The sequence below is a fragment of the Malus sylvestris genome, chromosome 17 (assembly GCF_916048215.2).
Source record: "Malus sylvestris chromosome 17, drMalSylv7.2, whole genome shotgun sequence".
NCBI classification, from domain to species: Eukaryota; Viridiplantae; Streptophyta; class Magnoliopsida; order Rosales; family Rosaceae; genus Malus; species Malus sylvestris.
This window is the reverse complement of record NC_062276.1, coordinates 1,317,684-1,333,818: the sequence shown is the minus strand read 5'-3', so window position 1 is coordinate 1,333,818 and position 16,135 is coordinate 1,317,684. Positions and strand designations below refer to the sequence as shown.

Sequence of the window (16,135 nt, the reverse complement as noted above, 5' to 3'; positions counted from 1 at the left end):
TTAGCGACACGATCCGTTAAGCATCCATCAAAATACTAATATTAACATGACAAGTTCAAAATGTCAGATCTAATAGCAACCATCTTTCGTTCATATTATAATACGTAAATTAGTAAAATTGCGTTATAGTTTCCTTAGAAGCACACGGTTTCACTTTCATCCCTTGAGCTAAGCCCCAACCTTATGTTTTGGGCCCCTTGAGCAAAGCCTGACCTTATCGTTTGGGCCCTTCGGGAAAACAGTAAAAGCCCAATCAAATAAATGAGAAACACAAAACGGTGCGTGTCAAGTGTAAGCTCGTAAAGAAGAAGCCGTCTTAGGAAGATAGAGAGAGAGAGTTACAGTCCCAGAGACCGAGCAGCAGAGCAAGAGCTCCACCGCCGTCGAATCGCCGCACTCTTCTTCGGCGTATTAGGATTTAAGGGAACGGAATTAGGGTGGGAAATTGGGAATGGAAATCGAAAGAAAGAACAAGAGGAAGAAATCGATGAAGGAAGGCGGGGAGGATGAGAAGCAGCGAGGGGTTTGCTACTTGGGTCGGATTCCGCCGCGCATGGATCCGTCGACGCTTCGCCAGATGCTCTCTCAGTACGGAGAGATACAGAGGCTTTATCTTGCACCCCAAGATTCTTCTGGTCACGTTCAAATCAAAGCTGGTAAATTTCAGAGGCAAAATTTTTCAGAAGGGTATGTCTTAAAAAGCATTAAACTGCTTTTCTTCATTCGATTAAAAATCTGATTTTTCAGATGGGTATGTCGTAGAATCGCTAATTATTTGCAAATGCAGGTGGGTTGAATTTTCTGACAAAAGGGTTGCTAAGAGAGTTGCCAATATGTTAAATGGTGAACAGATAGGTAATTATGTGAAAATTACAATCTTTTGTTAGAGGATTAAACTTCTTACAGCTTGTTTTATCGACGCGCGTGTTCCCGTTGTTCTTCTCAGAAACATTTCTACTGTGTGGTTGTTTTGTTATGTTTAGGTGGGAAGAAGAGATCATCTTTCTACTATGATCTTTGGAACATCAAGTATTTGAGTAAATTCAAGTGGGATAATCTTACCGAAGAGATTGGTACGGGCTCTTAACGATTGGGTTTTTGTTTGTCATTGTGCTTCGTTATCGTTACTTGGTTCTTGATTCGGCAATGTTTGATTGCAGCTTACAAGAAAGCCACTCGGGAGCAAAAACTAGCTTTAGAAATTTCTGCTGCTAAGAAGGAGCGTGATTTCTATCTCACTAAAGTTGAGAAGTCCCGTGCTTTGAGTGCCATAGATGAAAGATTGATGAAGGTACTTTTCTTATATCCTAAGCAGAGGGTTCATTTGATGGAAAAAGTAGGAGAGGAATATGTTTATTGCAGCTGTCACCAATTTGTATTGACATTTTACCTTCTCTCTAAGTCTCTATAGCTAGTCCGTTGCACATAATCGGTTTCATCTTCTCTAACAGAGGCAAAGGATCGAAGAAGATTCAGGCGGCAATCCCGATCTCCCTAGTAGCCAGCCGGAACATCAGGTAATTCGCCGGTTCCGACAGAAGAAACCTGTAGCAAATAATGATGCAAAAACCAAACCTCGGCTCTCTAAAGATGTACTGTCATCGGTAAGCATCGTGTTTTTGGTTGACTACCGTATGTTATTTATTGATCCGTCGCTTAATACTTGCTCGTATAATACGTATTTTCTTGGTTGACTACCGTATGTTATCTGTTGGTTGACTACTGTATGTTACTTCGTGATCCGTTTGCAGGTATTTGGCGATTCATAGTGCTCAAAATTTTCATGGATTGGCATACCTCAACTGGAGGAGCTGTAAACTTGTAGGACATCATTTGGAGTCGAATCATATAACGGATCTTTTATGGTTGAATCTTGTTCTCTTTGCATTGTTTCTTGGATTGTAAGGTTTCGATTCGAAACTTTTCGAGTTCTACGTGATTAACACATACGATTTATGTTTCCGCTTGAGCCTTGAGTTGGAAAACTCTCCTCAACATTTCAAACATTTTAGGAGCTAATCCTTTCAAGGTCGAAACGACTAATCAACAAGGCAATTTTAAGGTACAAATACCGGCACTGACATGCCTCCGGCCATTCCGGCGACCTCACATTGCGTTACATCGGGGATCATAACGAAAAATAACCACGCCATCACGTTCGTTTATGGAAATTAGACAGACAAACAAAGAACAGTTACACAACCTTAACCGATGTTTCCAACGTGGGATTACCACTGTTAAGAAATATTTCAACATTTAAAACGGTTGAATCCCTGAAAAGAAGATGAAATCTATCCAAGCACTTAGATCTGTACATTCAATGTTTTCACAATGTAGCAGCAGGACAGTTGGGAGATTCTGTCCAACGAACATAATACAGAGCCGGTTCTAATCAGCTGCAACATCCGCCTCTCTGAGCAACCGTTCCACCCGTGCCTGATGGACCTTGGGGCCGTCCGTATCCAACCTTGATGCCAGATGACTGCAAACATCACAAAAACCTTAATTTTCAAGCTTTAGATGGAAGCTACAAGGTCAAATTTATACGATCGGATGATCCAGTAAGTTAGTTATGGTTAACGAGATCAAAGAAAGCAGACTCATCCCTTTTCAGGATGTAATTAAAAGAAAAATTATGCATTACGTCCCAACTCTTATAAGCTACAATTTCCCACGACAAATGAATGGACAGTTACCTCATTAGATACGTCAAATACGCCTTCCTGAATATTCTGAAGAATCTTTGCAGCAGTCTTTATGAAGGCCTGAAAATATGTTACTTAATCAGCTTAAACATTCTAAATTGTGCATGTCAATCACAAGTAACAAATACAATACACTGAATTAGAGTACTGGTTTGAATTGGTTGAGGGTACATCACCTCCTCGACATTTTGTGCCGTTCTTGCAGATGCCTCCAAGAACAAAAGCCCATTCTCCTTTGCAAATTGCTCTCCTTCCTCTTTGCTGACAGCCCTTCTGTGAGACAGATCACACTTGTTCCCTATGAGCATGATTGTCATATTAGGATTTGCATGCTGCCGGGCATCCTCTAACCAGCTTGCAAGATGATTAAATGTCTCTCTCCTGGGGAGCAAAACATCTATTAACACTCCTGTCTTTAGTTGAGTCATATATACAGAATTGTGGAAAACAAACATATGCATCCGCAGGGGTTCCTATCTTTTCAAAAAATGTCACTTCCAATTGCCTTTGCAACAACTTATAAATATGTACCACACAAAGTTTAGAATAGCTTCTTAATTTGCGCAACAGGAAGACTGATATATTACAAATATTGTACGCACAATGTTAAATAGAAAAAGGACGCAAAGCAAAATATTGGGTACCAAGCTGAAACAACTGTAAGTTCGGTATGTGATTCATATGCATTTCTGACATAAGTTACAAACGCACACAATTTACACCCGCCCACCTGGTTATGTCATAGACCAGAAGTGCTCCAGCTGCTCCTCTGTAGTAAGACCTAGTGATTGATCGGAAAGATTCTTGCCCAGCCTGAAATGCAAAATCAAGGATCCTTGCTTCAGAAGTTAAGCATATTCATAGCACTAGTAAGAAACAGCAACAAATACAACAACAATAACCAAGCCTTATCCCATTAATTGGGTTGGCTGTATGAATCCTAGAACGAACTCAGGTTTTCCGCCAAGTCTGGAATTAAATACATTAAGCGCAACTGCTCGAATACATCTTAGAATACACAACTTCACCCGAGAATTACCAACATAATGCAAACAAGAAAACTAAAGCCGAAAACATCAGTTCTATGGCTACCCAACAAGCCAGAATCAACTAAATTTACTTTTGATGTCCAAAGCAGTAAAAAGATGGAACTTTTTCCATTACACAAACACGAATAACACCGGGTCCATCGAAAATTCAAAATCTTCAACATGTTCTCATGTTACAGGCATATACAACTAAAACTTACAAAATGGCAAATTAACAATTAAGAGTAGTGCAAAATCATAAACCCAATTCTCAATTTTCTCACCAACCAAACAGAAAGCAAGACCGGAAGTAAAAGAAACTCACGGTGTCCCAAATCTGGAGCTTGATAGGACGACCGTCGATGGTGACCATCCGAGCTCCGAACTCGACACCAATGGTGAGATCATGCACCGGCTGGAACCTCTTATCCGTGAATTGCAGCAGCAAGCAAGATTTTCCAACACCTGCACAGTCCAAACCAAAAACCCAAAACCCAATTGTCTTAAAACCTCAATTCTCAAAACAAACAAATTCAAAAAATCAAGAAAAAATCAGAAAGCTAGGGATTGGAGAAATTGGGGGACCTGTGTCGCCGATGATGATGTACTTGAAGAGGTAGTCGTAAGACATGGTTAGAGCGACGTCGTATCGGAGGGAGAACGAGGAAGAAGAACGAGAAGTGGAAGAAATGGCCTCGCTGTCCTTGTATTGCTGGTGTCGCCCGCCTGATTACTGTTTTGTACTCTTCTAAATTATTATTTATTTATTTTTATAATTAACATAACTTAATGAGGGCGTGTAACGTATAAATCACCCACACGCCAACGGAAACCCTTTTTCGTTGGATTTATTATGGTGTATAGGTTTAGGGTGTATAGGTTTAGGATAGTTATTGGAGAAGGAAGACTTTGAAGGCGATCTCGATGAATGCATGATGATTTTCACTTTATGGTTGTTTAATTGTATCCGAAGAAGAGAAAACTAATAACAAATCATCTGCATAGACTTTTCGATTAATTAAATTGCGTGGCTCGTAATATAATCGACTTAAGTCCATGATTAGCTTTTTGGCTTCATATGATGCGATGTCATTGAGTTACCATATTAAACCGGTCCATCATCATCATTATCAATGTCACTATCATATTATGGTAAAATTAAATTATTTGAAAGTGAATGATCACCCATTAACAACATAATAGATTGATTTGCCGGCTCTAATATCCACTAGCGAAAAACCCTCACAATAATTGAATTACCAATGTCTTTATTAGAAAGTAAAATACATTACTTTGGCATTTCTTAAACTTGAAGAAAACAATGAGAATGTGTGAATTAGATTTCAGGTTGGAGGCAAATGGATTGAAGCATCAAAAGTTTAAGTAAAAGAAACATGTGAGGTGTATTAGGCAAGTTCGATACAAATTATTATCCATGTTTATTGTATTTCTTAGCTCAAATTCGACGCTCTTTATTGCAAACACACCGTTGTATTCATTAGAAGACAAAAATACATGCTAATGTTTTGGTCCCAATAGGTAAGAACCATACCATATACTTCGAAATATCCAGCAAGTATTACGTTGAAAATAAGCCTAAGCCAAATACTATATCAACAAAGCAAAAGAAGGTATTGAAATTTCTTTGACAATCCGGCAACCTAACAACAAAACAAATCAACGAGTCAATAAATTAAACACGAACTAAACAATCCTCATGAAGATGAGGGTTGTGGAAGAGTTGGATCATCACTTTCCTTAACTATATCAAACAACATATTTTGGTCGTCGCGTTGATCTCCTATGATTGAAACCAAGCTCTCTGAGGAGGGTCGCAATGGTCCGTAAACTCGAAATTGCTGAAATCCCCGACAGATGCAATGACCTTGCAACGCCTTCAATTGTCCCTATCGTAACCAGTTTAGTCCAAGATTCATCGTCACTGTAGTGTTGTAAAATCCATACATCACAAGTCTTGTCAGGGATGTAACTCTTTGGACGAACAACCACAATCCCGTAACTTTGGAAGGGAAATCAGTCGGAATACTTCATCAACCATGTCAAGATAAAGAATTGCATAACGAAGATCATTGTTGGCGAACCTGGAGTGGCCAACCAGTGAGAATTCCCGTTGACATAGGTGCCACTGCCACTAATCAAAGATCCCAATGGCTAATTGCAGCATACGGAAAAGTACGATCTAATTCTCTCCATGAATTAACGCAAGCTATACACAACCTCCTTACGATTATGATTGAATTCGATCCCTGTTTCTCCATCTGCGTAACTGAGAATTAAAACCAACTTGTATTCATTGGTTTTACGACCAAAACCAAATCCCCGTTGATTGACGCGTTGGCGTTGGGCGTGAGGATGCAAGATGCAGAAGTCTGAAACAACCTTGAATTCTCTGAGTGAAACATTTGCCAGTGCAATAAGATCCAAATCGAATTCGTCATCAGGCCTTATGAAGCAGTAGATTCCATTGCAAGGACCCAAAATTTCATAAAAGACCGAGAGATGACCATTGATGGAGACATGACTATTACGTATACCTTCTTTCTGAAGGAGACAATGCTGATTCACGCTTTTGGAGTGATGGAGGTGTTGGGTGGCGAAATTCGGGTCTTCGATGAGATCATACCAGGGTTCAGAGATTTCACAGGCAGCCTGGAAAGAATGTTCGGCAACACGTCGGAGGGTACATATTTGTACTTTTTGGTCCTTGTTCTGCAGACCAAGCGGCAAATTTAGGAGGATGGCCAGCCATCGGTTGAAGATGGCCTTATGTGTTTCATTGATAAATGTGAATATTACAACTCTTGTACAATAAGGAATCAATAATGTTATTCTTAACATATTTTTATACCACAATTATATACCACCTTAATGGTATCTGATATTGACAGCCACATCATCTAAATTAATTAGCATTTAATTTCAAAATGTTAACCAATAATTAATAAAAAGATTGTTAATTAAATGATGATTGTGATATACTAGGAGTCTCCTTCTTCCTTCCCCTTTCTTTTTCACCCCAATTTTTTATTGACTTCTGTTGATTTCCATGATTATGGTCAATCTTTATAGAACTTACTCATATACCACAATCATCATTAATTTCTATCTTCAGACTCATGCCCCGTCGCCTCAATTCTCATTCCCCTTCAAATATTTCTATCTCCAATCTTCAATGGTACTCCATGGTTGTTCATCTCGTGATTATTTTTTTTTGTTTTCTTTTCAAAATATTTTTTTGTGGTTTAAAAGAAGGATTTCCTTTGATTATTTCATTAAGTAACACCTATTAGCTTTCATGTGAATTAGGAGTTAAAATCAAATTTGTCTATCAAATTAGGGTTCATACCCAATTAAGTTACTAACGCCAGAAGGAGATCTTGAAGTTTGCAATTTTCCTTATTTAAGTGTCTTAATTAATAAGAAAATTGAAATTAAACGATGTAGCTTGTCCAACTCATCTGCCACTTAAGATGGTAAAATAATGTGGTATACATTTTCAAATTTGATTCTTCAAAGTTAAAAGTCTTAATTAAAATATCATTTCTAAACGAATTAAATTTCTTAATTGTTAAGAATTTAATTATTAGAATATAAAATCTTTTTAATTAGTTGAAGAATACCTAGTCGAACTTGGATCCTAGCTCTACAAATTTCGACACAACTTGTTTAGGAATCGTGATTTATTTTTTTATTTTTATTTTTGGTAAACTGGAAATAATATTCCAAGGCAAAAGCAATAAAGTACAAAGAGCTAATACATAAGAGGCTTTCACGCCTCTAACCGACAAACGCCTCTCCAATCACATCAACCAGCCGCAAGCAACTTTTCGAACGCAACCACAAAGGAAAAAACAAATCACAAAGTAGAAGAAGCTCGTGGCAATACCTGAGCAACGCTGCCAACAATGCCAGCAACCAGTGAGAAAGTGGTGGTGTTAGGAACACCTGAGCCGGTGAGAACACCGAAGCTCGACACACTCTCTCGAGGAGCCGCAACAGATCGTGGTAAGCAGTGACTGCAAATCGAAGTGGAGATGGTTGAAGATGACGAACGTCATTGTGGTGTGAGGGACAAGCCAATGGCACTCTCTCTCATACCGGCTTTTTAATCAGTTTGGATAATCAAGAAAACTAGTAAGGTCGTAAAAGGAAATGAAAAATGGAATGAGAAAGTCCAAACGAGAAAATTGCTAGCATTCTTCTCGTCAAAGATAAGCTAAAAGCACAAGAACTTAATAACATCTCAGAGTCTGGAAAATGCCAATAATTCTTCATGAGTTCACAACGAATAAAATAGCGGTTGTTGAATCTGTATAACGAGATCAATCCACATATAACAAGTTGGGATACCCTGGAAATTGAATTACATGAACATTCACATGCTCCTTGTGAAGTGGTGGTTTCATTCTTCCATTGCATCGCCTCCTTCTAACACTACCGCCTTCTCGGTCAACGGAGTGATCTTTGTGAAGAGAACCTCTGTCACAGAAGAAAACACAACAGATTCAAAAAACGTTTCACTCACTTTTTTAATGCACCGTTCATGGAGGCATGAAATTTCTCATATATGATAGAAAAATTGAATGATCAAGTTTATGTTATGCAAGACAAGCATTGTGTAACGCTGAGCGACAATGTGTGGTTGAATGATTAGAAAGCCAAGTGAAAGAAGTGTGTTTCTTACCAGTCTTCTTGGTAAACTTATAGCCTTCTGCACTGACATAGGTACGAGGGGTGGGCACCAAGTGGTTCCTCAGGTATTCCTTGTGTCCCTGAGCCAACGAAAATGTACCAAATAATTTGTATTAATACAAAATTAATACTCTCTGCCCTTTTCCATTGAAAATGGTGAATACTGATGAGAAACAGCAAACCTTAGTTATCACACAAACATCAACGTTGCTTCCACTTCCCAAGTCATTGAAAATTCCAGAGCATATTGCTTCAGTTACAAGCTTTATGCCTTCATCCCTCTGCATCAAAGTAAACACATGAACGAGAAATCCAAATGAGGATGTTACTGACTCGATACTACTAATCATATAATAGAATACTAATTAGGAGTGAACAGTAATTAAGGTTGTCCATTATCTGTATCCACTATCCACAGATTCATAGTACCATTCAAAGAAGTTAAATTTTCAATTCCTATAATGCTAACTTACAGTCATGCCTTCCTTGTATTTAGACTCGAACATGGCCATCGCAGCAAGAGAACCAGAACCCATTGTAGCAAATGGCAGCGTGTCGGTCGATCCATGGGGATATATCTACAATTTGAAGCATTGGTGTTGGCATCAAATCACTATGCAAGGCCCAAAAAATGAAAAATACATTGTCACATCCAAAGTCTGAAGCATGAAGGAACTTACAGTGTGCAGATGGGGTCCAGTGACATCGACCCCCCCAAGCACCAAAGCAGCTGACACATGACCTTGGTAACTGGATAAAAATGATGGGAGTTAGAATTAAACTATGCTTATATTTAAGGAATACATGTTATTCCTGCAATTTCTAAACTGAGAAGTGATAACACTTTACTTGAAAAGGTGTTTCTTGAGCAAGGTCAAGGCTGTAACAACCCGGGATTCGCGACCAGTATGGTAGCGATGCAGTTGCAGCTGTGAGCTCACCATATCTAGAGTTCAATAGAGCAACAAATTAGCTACGACAGAGACTGCCACAAGCATTACCAGAGTAATCATTAATCAACAATCCCGACTTTACCTGTTACAGCCTCTGTATCAGCAGCAGTTCCAGCTCCGCAGCAGTAGATATTGGGTGCCATATAATGGATCTTTTCACAGTTCTTGTCGCAAACAATGGGTCCTTCGGTGGCCCTTGTATCAGCTCCAAGAATGACACCATCCTAAAGAATGAATCAAAAAAATTAACCAATATACGAGTGGCGAAACAATTGCTAATTAAACAGTGGAAAGCATTTGTACCTTAAAAATCAAACCAACAATGGTCGTTCCTGTCTTCCTGTAAGATGGTTGCTGAACTCCCTTCTTTGCAAGCATGTCGTTTCTTCGGCAAAGATCAAAACTGAATCCCCCCTTGGGAACATCTACCGCCACCTGAGACATCTTCTGTTTTCTTTTTTAGTTCCAATTAAACCTGAAAAATCAATATCACATCAAAATTCACTCTAAAACTATCCTACAATTTCGGTTTCTATAATTCTCCTTAATATACATGTATCTACCCATAGAAAATAATAAAGTACTGTTCAAATGTTCCACACCCTAAGGCTAGTCATAAACTATTTCATGGAGAAAAGCATATACGATAGAACACGTAACCAGAACTTAGAATTTAAAACCTGTCAATAAAGCAAATTAGGACTCCGATTCCACAAAATCTGTTGCATTAGGTACAGGAAGATGCACCCCAAAGAGAGGGAGAAAAAAAGGTACAGAAACACATCTTATACAACGTTAGGACAATTTTCAGAATCAAATCCTACCCGCAATTGAAGATAAGATAAGAGAAAATCAGTTAATGTGGTTTGTATTTGTGAACCATAGACCTACAGATTCTTCGATTAGAAGATGCGATTATGAGATAGAGGCTCAGTGAAAGAGGGGTAAAGGAAGACCTAGAAGACTTGGAAACAGATTTTAAGAAAAGACATAGAGTGCTTGTAGCTAACGGAAGACTTGGCACAAAAGGCATTCTACGATTCACACAGCCAACCTAGATAGTGAAATAAGACTTTGTTGTTGTTGGTTGTAAATCCTACCCAAATCCAGAATCAAACCAAAAAACCCTCCTTTCGCCTTTACGATTCACAAACTAATCAAATCATAACACTTTCTCTCGCGCATTTAATCAAACACATTGCAGACAGCAATCCAAACAGAACCCCTAAACGTTTTCAACAAAACCTCCCCTTCAAGCATCACACCCACATCAAAACATACCTCAAAGAATCAGATCTTCCTCGTTTGATTAAATAACACATGAAATTCCAAAAAAAGCTCTAATCTTCTACGCTATGTAGGAAAATAGAAGGGCAAAAAATTTACCAAAAAATAACGATAAATTTGAAACTTTGCTTACTTGATGGCGTTCGGATGCTGAATGCTCGATCCGTAGAGAAGCAATTTGGGGAAGAAAATTGGGGGTTCGAATCCGAAGGGTTTATGTGGGAGAAGAACTGGCACTGTGAAATTGTAAATTGGAACGAAGCGAAAGCGAGAAAGTGAGGTGGGTAGTCTTACAGAAGGGGTACCTGAAAACTTGTCCGACAAGTCGTGATTAGTTTTGGGCCTTTTTCGTGATTCGGCCCAACATTTGATACTCGAACGTAGCCCATTGGGCCTTAATTTTGAAGGAGAATAAACCGACATGTCGTTCGCAAGTGAAAGTAACAGTAAATACCTACCGAAACGTTTCGGTCATACAAGCTTTGATTTCGTCGAGAAAATAAAGCAACTGCCTTCACCTGCAAACCAACCCTTCTCTCATTCCTTATCCCCTCCTCCACCTCTCTCTCTCTCTCTCTCTCTCTCTCTCTCTCTCTCTAGCCATGGCTTCTGCAACCGCCGCTCTCCTGAAGCCACTGTCAATCTCCGAAACCTGCCTCGCCGCCGTGCCACCCGCCCGCTTCGCGCAAAAAAACCAATACCCAGTTCTCTCACTCCTCTCAAAACCCACCAAGCTCGCACAAATCTCCTGCTCCTTCACTCCCTCTCTCTCCTCGTTTCTCTCTCTAAAGCACAAGTCTTTGCCTCTCCTCCGCGTGGCTCAGACCTCCGACTGGGCTCAGGAGGAGGAAGTAAAGGAAGAGGCCGAAAGCGCTGAGGGGGAGGGAGCAGAGGAGAGCTCCGGCGACGGAGTTTTGGCGGTCGGCGAAGAGGAATACTATCCCGAGCCGCCGGAGGAGGCCAAGCTCTATGTGGGTAATTTGCCTTATGATGTTGACAGTGAAAAGCTTGCTAATCTTTTCAATGATGCTGGAGTTGTTGAGATTGCTGAGGTAAATTTCGTGTCTCTTTTTCGCTCTCTGCGATTTCGCGGTTGAAATTTCAGCATTGGAGTTACTGTTTTCTTGTGTTGCAATGACCAGGTGATTTACAATAGGGAAACTGATCAGAGCAGAGGATTTGGGTTTGTGACTATGAGCACTGTCGAAGAAGCTGAGAAGGCTGTGGAGTTGTTCCACCGTTACGTAAGTTGCAAATCTTTGTTTCGGTTTTGTGTATCGAAAAAGGAACTATATCATGTTCAAAATGCTCGATTTAGAGAGTAGAAATGTAGCTAAAGCATGTATGTTGATATATTTGGTTCCGATTACAAAGTGGTATTACATTGATTCAATCGCGGTAATCAAACTTGTTTTCGTGCAAATAAAGCCGAGGAATGAGTTTTGAAATAATTCTGGATGAACTTGTTTTCGTGCAAATCCACTTAGGATAAGGTTTGTTAATTTCACTCTTGGATAAACCGAGTGTGTTGATGTTTCATTTGTTCGTACACAGGACATAGGTGGGAGGGCTTTGACTGTAAACAAGGCTGCGCCTAGAGGGTCGCGCCCTGAAAGGCCTATCCGAACGAATGAACCTTCATTCAGAATCTATGTTGGTAATCTGCCATGGCAAGTGGATGATTCTCGTTTGGAGCAGGTTTTCAGTGAACATGGAAAGGTGGTTAGTGCCAGGGTAGTTTATGACCGCGAATCAGGGCGTTCCCGCGGGTTTGGTTTTGTTTCATTCTCTAGCGAGACAGAAGTGGAAGATGCCATTGCTGCCCTTGATGGACAGGTAATAGACCTGCCCTGTTTAATTGAGTATTGAAATTTCCTGCTTATGCCATTGTAGAGTACGCCATGAAACTGAGAACTACATAGACGTTACGATAACAGGCGATTGATTGGGCATTCCGAGTTTACTCAGACCTAGGAATTCATAAAAGAGATTTAAATGAAGTCACCTTGCAACTAATTGCGTATTTGTTATCATGATGCCTCTCGATTAGTTAACAAAGACCCTGATTTCGTTCTCCATTTGCTGTGCAGAGTTTGGATGGCAGATCAATCCGAGTAAACGTTGCAGAAGAGCGACCAAGGCGTGGTTCGTTTTAAATGTAAGATTGGTGCTTAGTTTTGGGAGAGGATCCTGGCAGCTTGTATTTCTTCTTTGACAAGAAATTTTTTTTAGGGAGTTGATGTTTATACAGATAGGTTATCATTCTGTCTTGTATCTCAAGCATGTCGAAAACATTATGGCCTGTATCGTTCTCACGCTTATCAATCCAATGCAATTCTCGTTCTCATCTGATTACGATTACTGGATATCTTTGCCTGGTACATTTCATAACTTTCTCTGGTCAGTATACAGTAAAATACGTACAACGTACGAGCCCTACCTAAGCTCTGCAGAAAATGAAGCCAATTACAATTGTAAAAACCGAAAAAAGGTCACCAAAACTCTCCGTCTCGCGTTTGTCTTAAGTCTTTGAGGTGCTCCGGCAAGAATGCACTTGTGCGCTTTTAACGGTCAAAATCATCAGATTCGCAGGGCAGGTTATATGTGCAAATGCTGCGTATTTTTACCAAAATTTCGTAGTCCAAGTGATGACTGCTATCTTCATTTAGCGAACGAAAAATTCAGCCCTGATACAGTGAACTTCTTCCACTGGATTCGTACTTGGCGAGCTTTCTAGCTTTCTCGACTGCTTCAACATAATAACACTCTCCAAAGTGTTCTCGTAAACCAGATAACTGTGCATCGCGTTACCTGTCTTTCAAGATCCACACGATTTTCATCGGATGATGTATAAGCTGCATTCCTATGTAGGATCATTTCCACAACGTGGTCAAAGATATTTCGGGGGTAACTTCTGAATCAGCTTTCCAAGCTTGTGTTTCTCACCAAGGGTTATAGGCCTGGAAAACAAGTTGACAGTTGCAGTAAATTCGACGGAATTTGGAATTGCATGTAAACATATAACTTCCCCAACCAATTCTCGTTCTTGTTCACAATTTCAAGGAACAAAATCGGAATTTGGGTTGCGTTGTAAAAGCGCCTGCACGAGGACATCACAGTATCAAGAAGTTTTTTGAGCTGCAGCTCCATGTACCCTAGCTGAAAAACAGACATCACTTCAGTTCAGAAAAGGGAGTTCGATCAGGCTTTGCACTGCTGGAAAGAAGAATTTCAGATAGTTACCGTTGCAGAAAATTCATCAGAATATTTCTTCACTGTCTCCTCGACCTGCCCGCTATGCTCTCTATAAGGGTCTGCAGAGCCTTATAGGGAGCATGAAAATATCGCTAAACGACACTCAAAACACTTGTGAATGTGACACAGTAGAATGAATAGAAAGGCAATAAGGAGAATGTTAGTCACCTTTGGCTCCTCGGCACCAACTACAAACCTAGCTGTTTCTGTTGTGTGGCCTTCAGCGCCGTTCTAAACAACATTAGAAAAGTTTAACCATCAATTCCTACACGACATGGACCAGCGCAAACCCAGTGACTGCAAAGCCTGAGTTTTGCAACACAAATGAACACCAGTATGGAAAATCTGTAATTTGATAACAATGATAACCTCTCTGCTAGACTGAAGAGAACGACGAAAAGATTTCTTTAGTCTCTTAGAGGGAGTATTCCTAGCATCAACATCCGGTGATGCACCTCTAGCGGACGATAGATGCTTTTTGCTCTTCAGCTGTGATTTTAACCGGCTAATACCTACAACAGGTCCTAGCATCTGCATTTACACATACTGTTACAACAAAGTACAGATTCCGTTTTCACAGGCTTGGACTAACATATGCATCAAAGGGCAAACCACATGGAATCAAATCAACAGATGTCGAATTTAGCAATGTATATACCTACGAAATGTGAACATGGAAGAACTAGTTAGATTCTAAAGGAACATTTTATAACATCAGTTCACAGTAAAGCAGGCGCGACACAATTTCATGACGTATTTATTGATTTTTAAAAAGTATCAAAGTACAACCAGAGTCATTTCATACAATTCAAAACCATGAATCTATGGTTGACGGGGAGTAGGCGTTCCAACATAGCTCTTCAACTTCTGGTGAAAGAACCTTCACACCCTGCCTGAGCAACGACTTCAATATTTCCTTTTTGAAATCTGAAAGCCCGGTTCCAACGCTGTTACCAAGTACCAAAAACACCATAACTTTGCTCAATCGTATCTTTCCCTCTAACCTTCACACATCTGCTTCGAGATAGACCCAAGGATTGAGAAGCAAAATGCAGAAAATCTTCTTCCTTCGATAACAGGTCTGTCACTAAACGTGTATAGTAACCCTTTTTAGCTTTTGACATAACAAAACTGCAGCTGCACAACACAAAAACTACGTTTATACAACATGTATCAGAACATTGGTCAGTGAAAGAGCTAATGAAACTGTTTCCCTCTCGTTAGTCAAATGAGGACATATTCTGAAACACACACTTAAAATTCAAAAGACAGACATAGTTCCTTACCAGTTATGCCAAACCAACACTTAATAGGTGGATAAGTTGGGACAATATCGGTGATGTTGGTGGTGGAATTGCGTGGGCCTACAAAGTTTATTATGATATCAGAGCAAACTATTCTTTCAACAAGTCCTAGACTGGATTTAATGGGCTCGAATTTGTCTTCTTAAGTTAAACTTTCGAAAAGTTGCGCTAACTCCAACTTAAGGATATTGAATGACTGGCTCTTCAGAAAAGTTACTTTGGATCTAGTCCTTGAATAATGACGGGCTCACAAAAAGTTGCGTTAACTTTGGTATAATGACTTGACTAAGTTTAAGTGAAATGACATGTGTCAATTGATTAGGTGTGATGAACATACACCTTAGTTTATGGTGGTGAGCAAAAATATTCCATTAGACTTTAGGGTTGTGCTATCCATATACCTAGTTTTACCTCTCATACACCCGTCTCAATTTTCAGTTGTTGAATCAAATAATTAAAGAAAATTAATGTACAAAAATTAATAAAAATATGTTAGAGATAAAATAGGGTGTGATAATAGCACAACCCTTTAAAAATCGTCTCGGAGTTCTTAACGTTAGAAGGGTCAAAAAGCAACTGAAACTGAAAGAGGTTAGTGCTCTATCTGTATGTATCACTGCCATCAACAGCTTTTGACCTCTTGGGTTTTATGTCACGTTGCTATTAGTATTCTCTACTGTGACCGATATGGAGAAATTTTTTACTGTTACAGTTACATTGTTACAAAATTTTACTAATCAACGCATTATAATAAAAGTGAATAGCAATGTTGATATCTATGTGGTTGTGTGACGATTCTCATAAATGTGCGGCTTTTTATCAATATTTTTCGTAAAGGGTGGTGCTATCCACAATCTTTTTTATCTCCTACATACTCTTTGTTAATTGCA

General features: G+C 39.5%; 5 protein-coding genes and 1 pseudogene across 5 annotated transcripts; 2 read left to right on the top strand and 4 right to left on the bottom strand.

Moving 5' to 3' along the window:
- The first annotated feature begins 309 nt into the window (after positions 1–309).
- LOC126611034 (pre-rRNA-processing protein esf2-like) lies at positions 310–1,962 on the top strand. Its single transcript, XM_050279209.1, has 6 exons — positions 310–687; positions 788–855; positions 984–1,073; positions 1,161–1,291; positions 1,452–1,604; positions 1,752–1,962. Exons 1-6 carry the CDS (start codon positions 452–454, stop codon positions 1,767–1,769), a joined length of 696 nt encoding a protein of 231 aa, XP_050135166.1. The 5' UTR covers positions 310–451; the 3' UTR covers positions 1,770–1,962.
- Positions 1,963–2,194: 232 nt separating this feature from the next.
- On the bottom strand, positions 2,195–4,495 carry LOC126611035 (ras-related protein RABB1b-like). Its single transcript, XM_050279210.1, has 6 exons — positions 4,319–4,495; positions 4,059–4,198; positions 3,436–3,518; positions 2,882–3,086; positions 2,697–2,765; positions 2,195–2,482 (listed from the first exon to the last, which is right to left on the bottom strand). The coding sequence occupies exons 1-6, from the start codon at positions 4,362–4,364 to the stop codon at positions 2,393–2,395; spliced, it is 633 nt and encodes a 210-aa protein (XP_050135167.1). The 5' UTR covers positions 4,365–4,495; the 3' UTR covers positions 2,195–2,392.
- A 1,455-nt stretch (positions 4,496–5,950) lies between these two features.
- Positions 5,951–6,592, bottom strand: LOC126610402 (uncharacterized). Its single transcript, XM_050278457.1, has one exon. The coding sequence runs from the start codon at positions 6,590–6,592 to the stop codon at positions 5,951–5,953; it is 642 nt and encodes a 213-aa protein (XP_050134414.1).
- A 1,374-nt stretch (positions 6,593–7,966) lies between these two features.
- On the bottom strand, positions 7,967–10,986 carry LOC126612174 (proteasome subunit beta type-7-B). Its single transcript, XM_050280510.1, has 9 exons — positions 10,820–10,986; positions 9,703–9,874; positions 9,482–9,623; positions 9,296–9,392; positions 9,127–9,196; positions 8,920–9,024; positions 8,629–8,727; positions 8,439–8,526; positions 7,967–8,233 (listed from the first exon to the last, which is right to left on the bottom strand). Exons 2-9 carry the CDS (start codon positions 9,841–9,843, stop codon positions 8,157–8,159), a joined length of 819 nt encoding a protein of 272 aa, XP_050136467.1. The 5' UTR covers positions 9,844–9,874; positions 10,820–10,986; the 3' UTR covers positions 7,967–8,156.
- Positions 10,987–11,168: 182 nt separating this feature from the next.
- On the top strand, positions 11,169–13,035 carry LOC126612155 (28 kDa ribonucleoprotein, chloroplastic-like). Its single transcript, XM_050280485.1, has 4 exons — positions 11,169–11,738; positions 11,829–11,930; positions 12,241–12,522; positions 12,777–13,035. The coding sequence occupies exons 1-4, from the start codon at positions 11,289–11,291 to the stop codon at positions 12,840–12,842; spliced, it is 900 nt and encodes a 299-aa protein (XP_050136442.1). The 5' UTR covers positions 11,169–11,288; the 3' UTR covers positions 12,843–13,035.
- A 251-nt stretch (positions 13,036–13,286) lies between these two features.
- Positions 13,287–15,157, bottom strand: LOC126612156 (uncharacterized; annotated as a pseudogene).
- Positions 15,158–16,135: the final 978 nt, after the last annotated feature.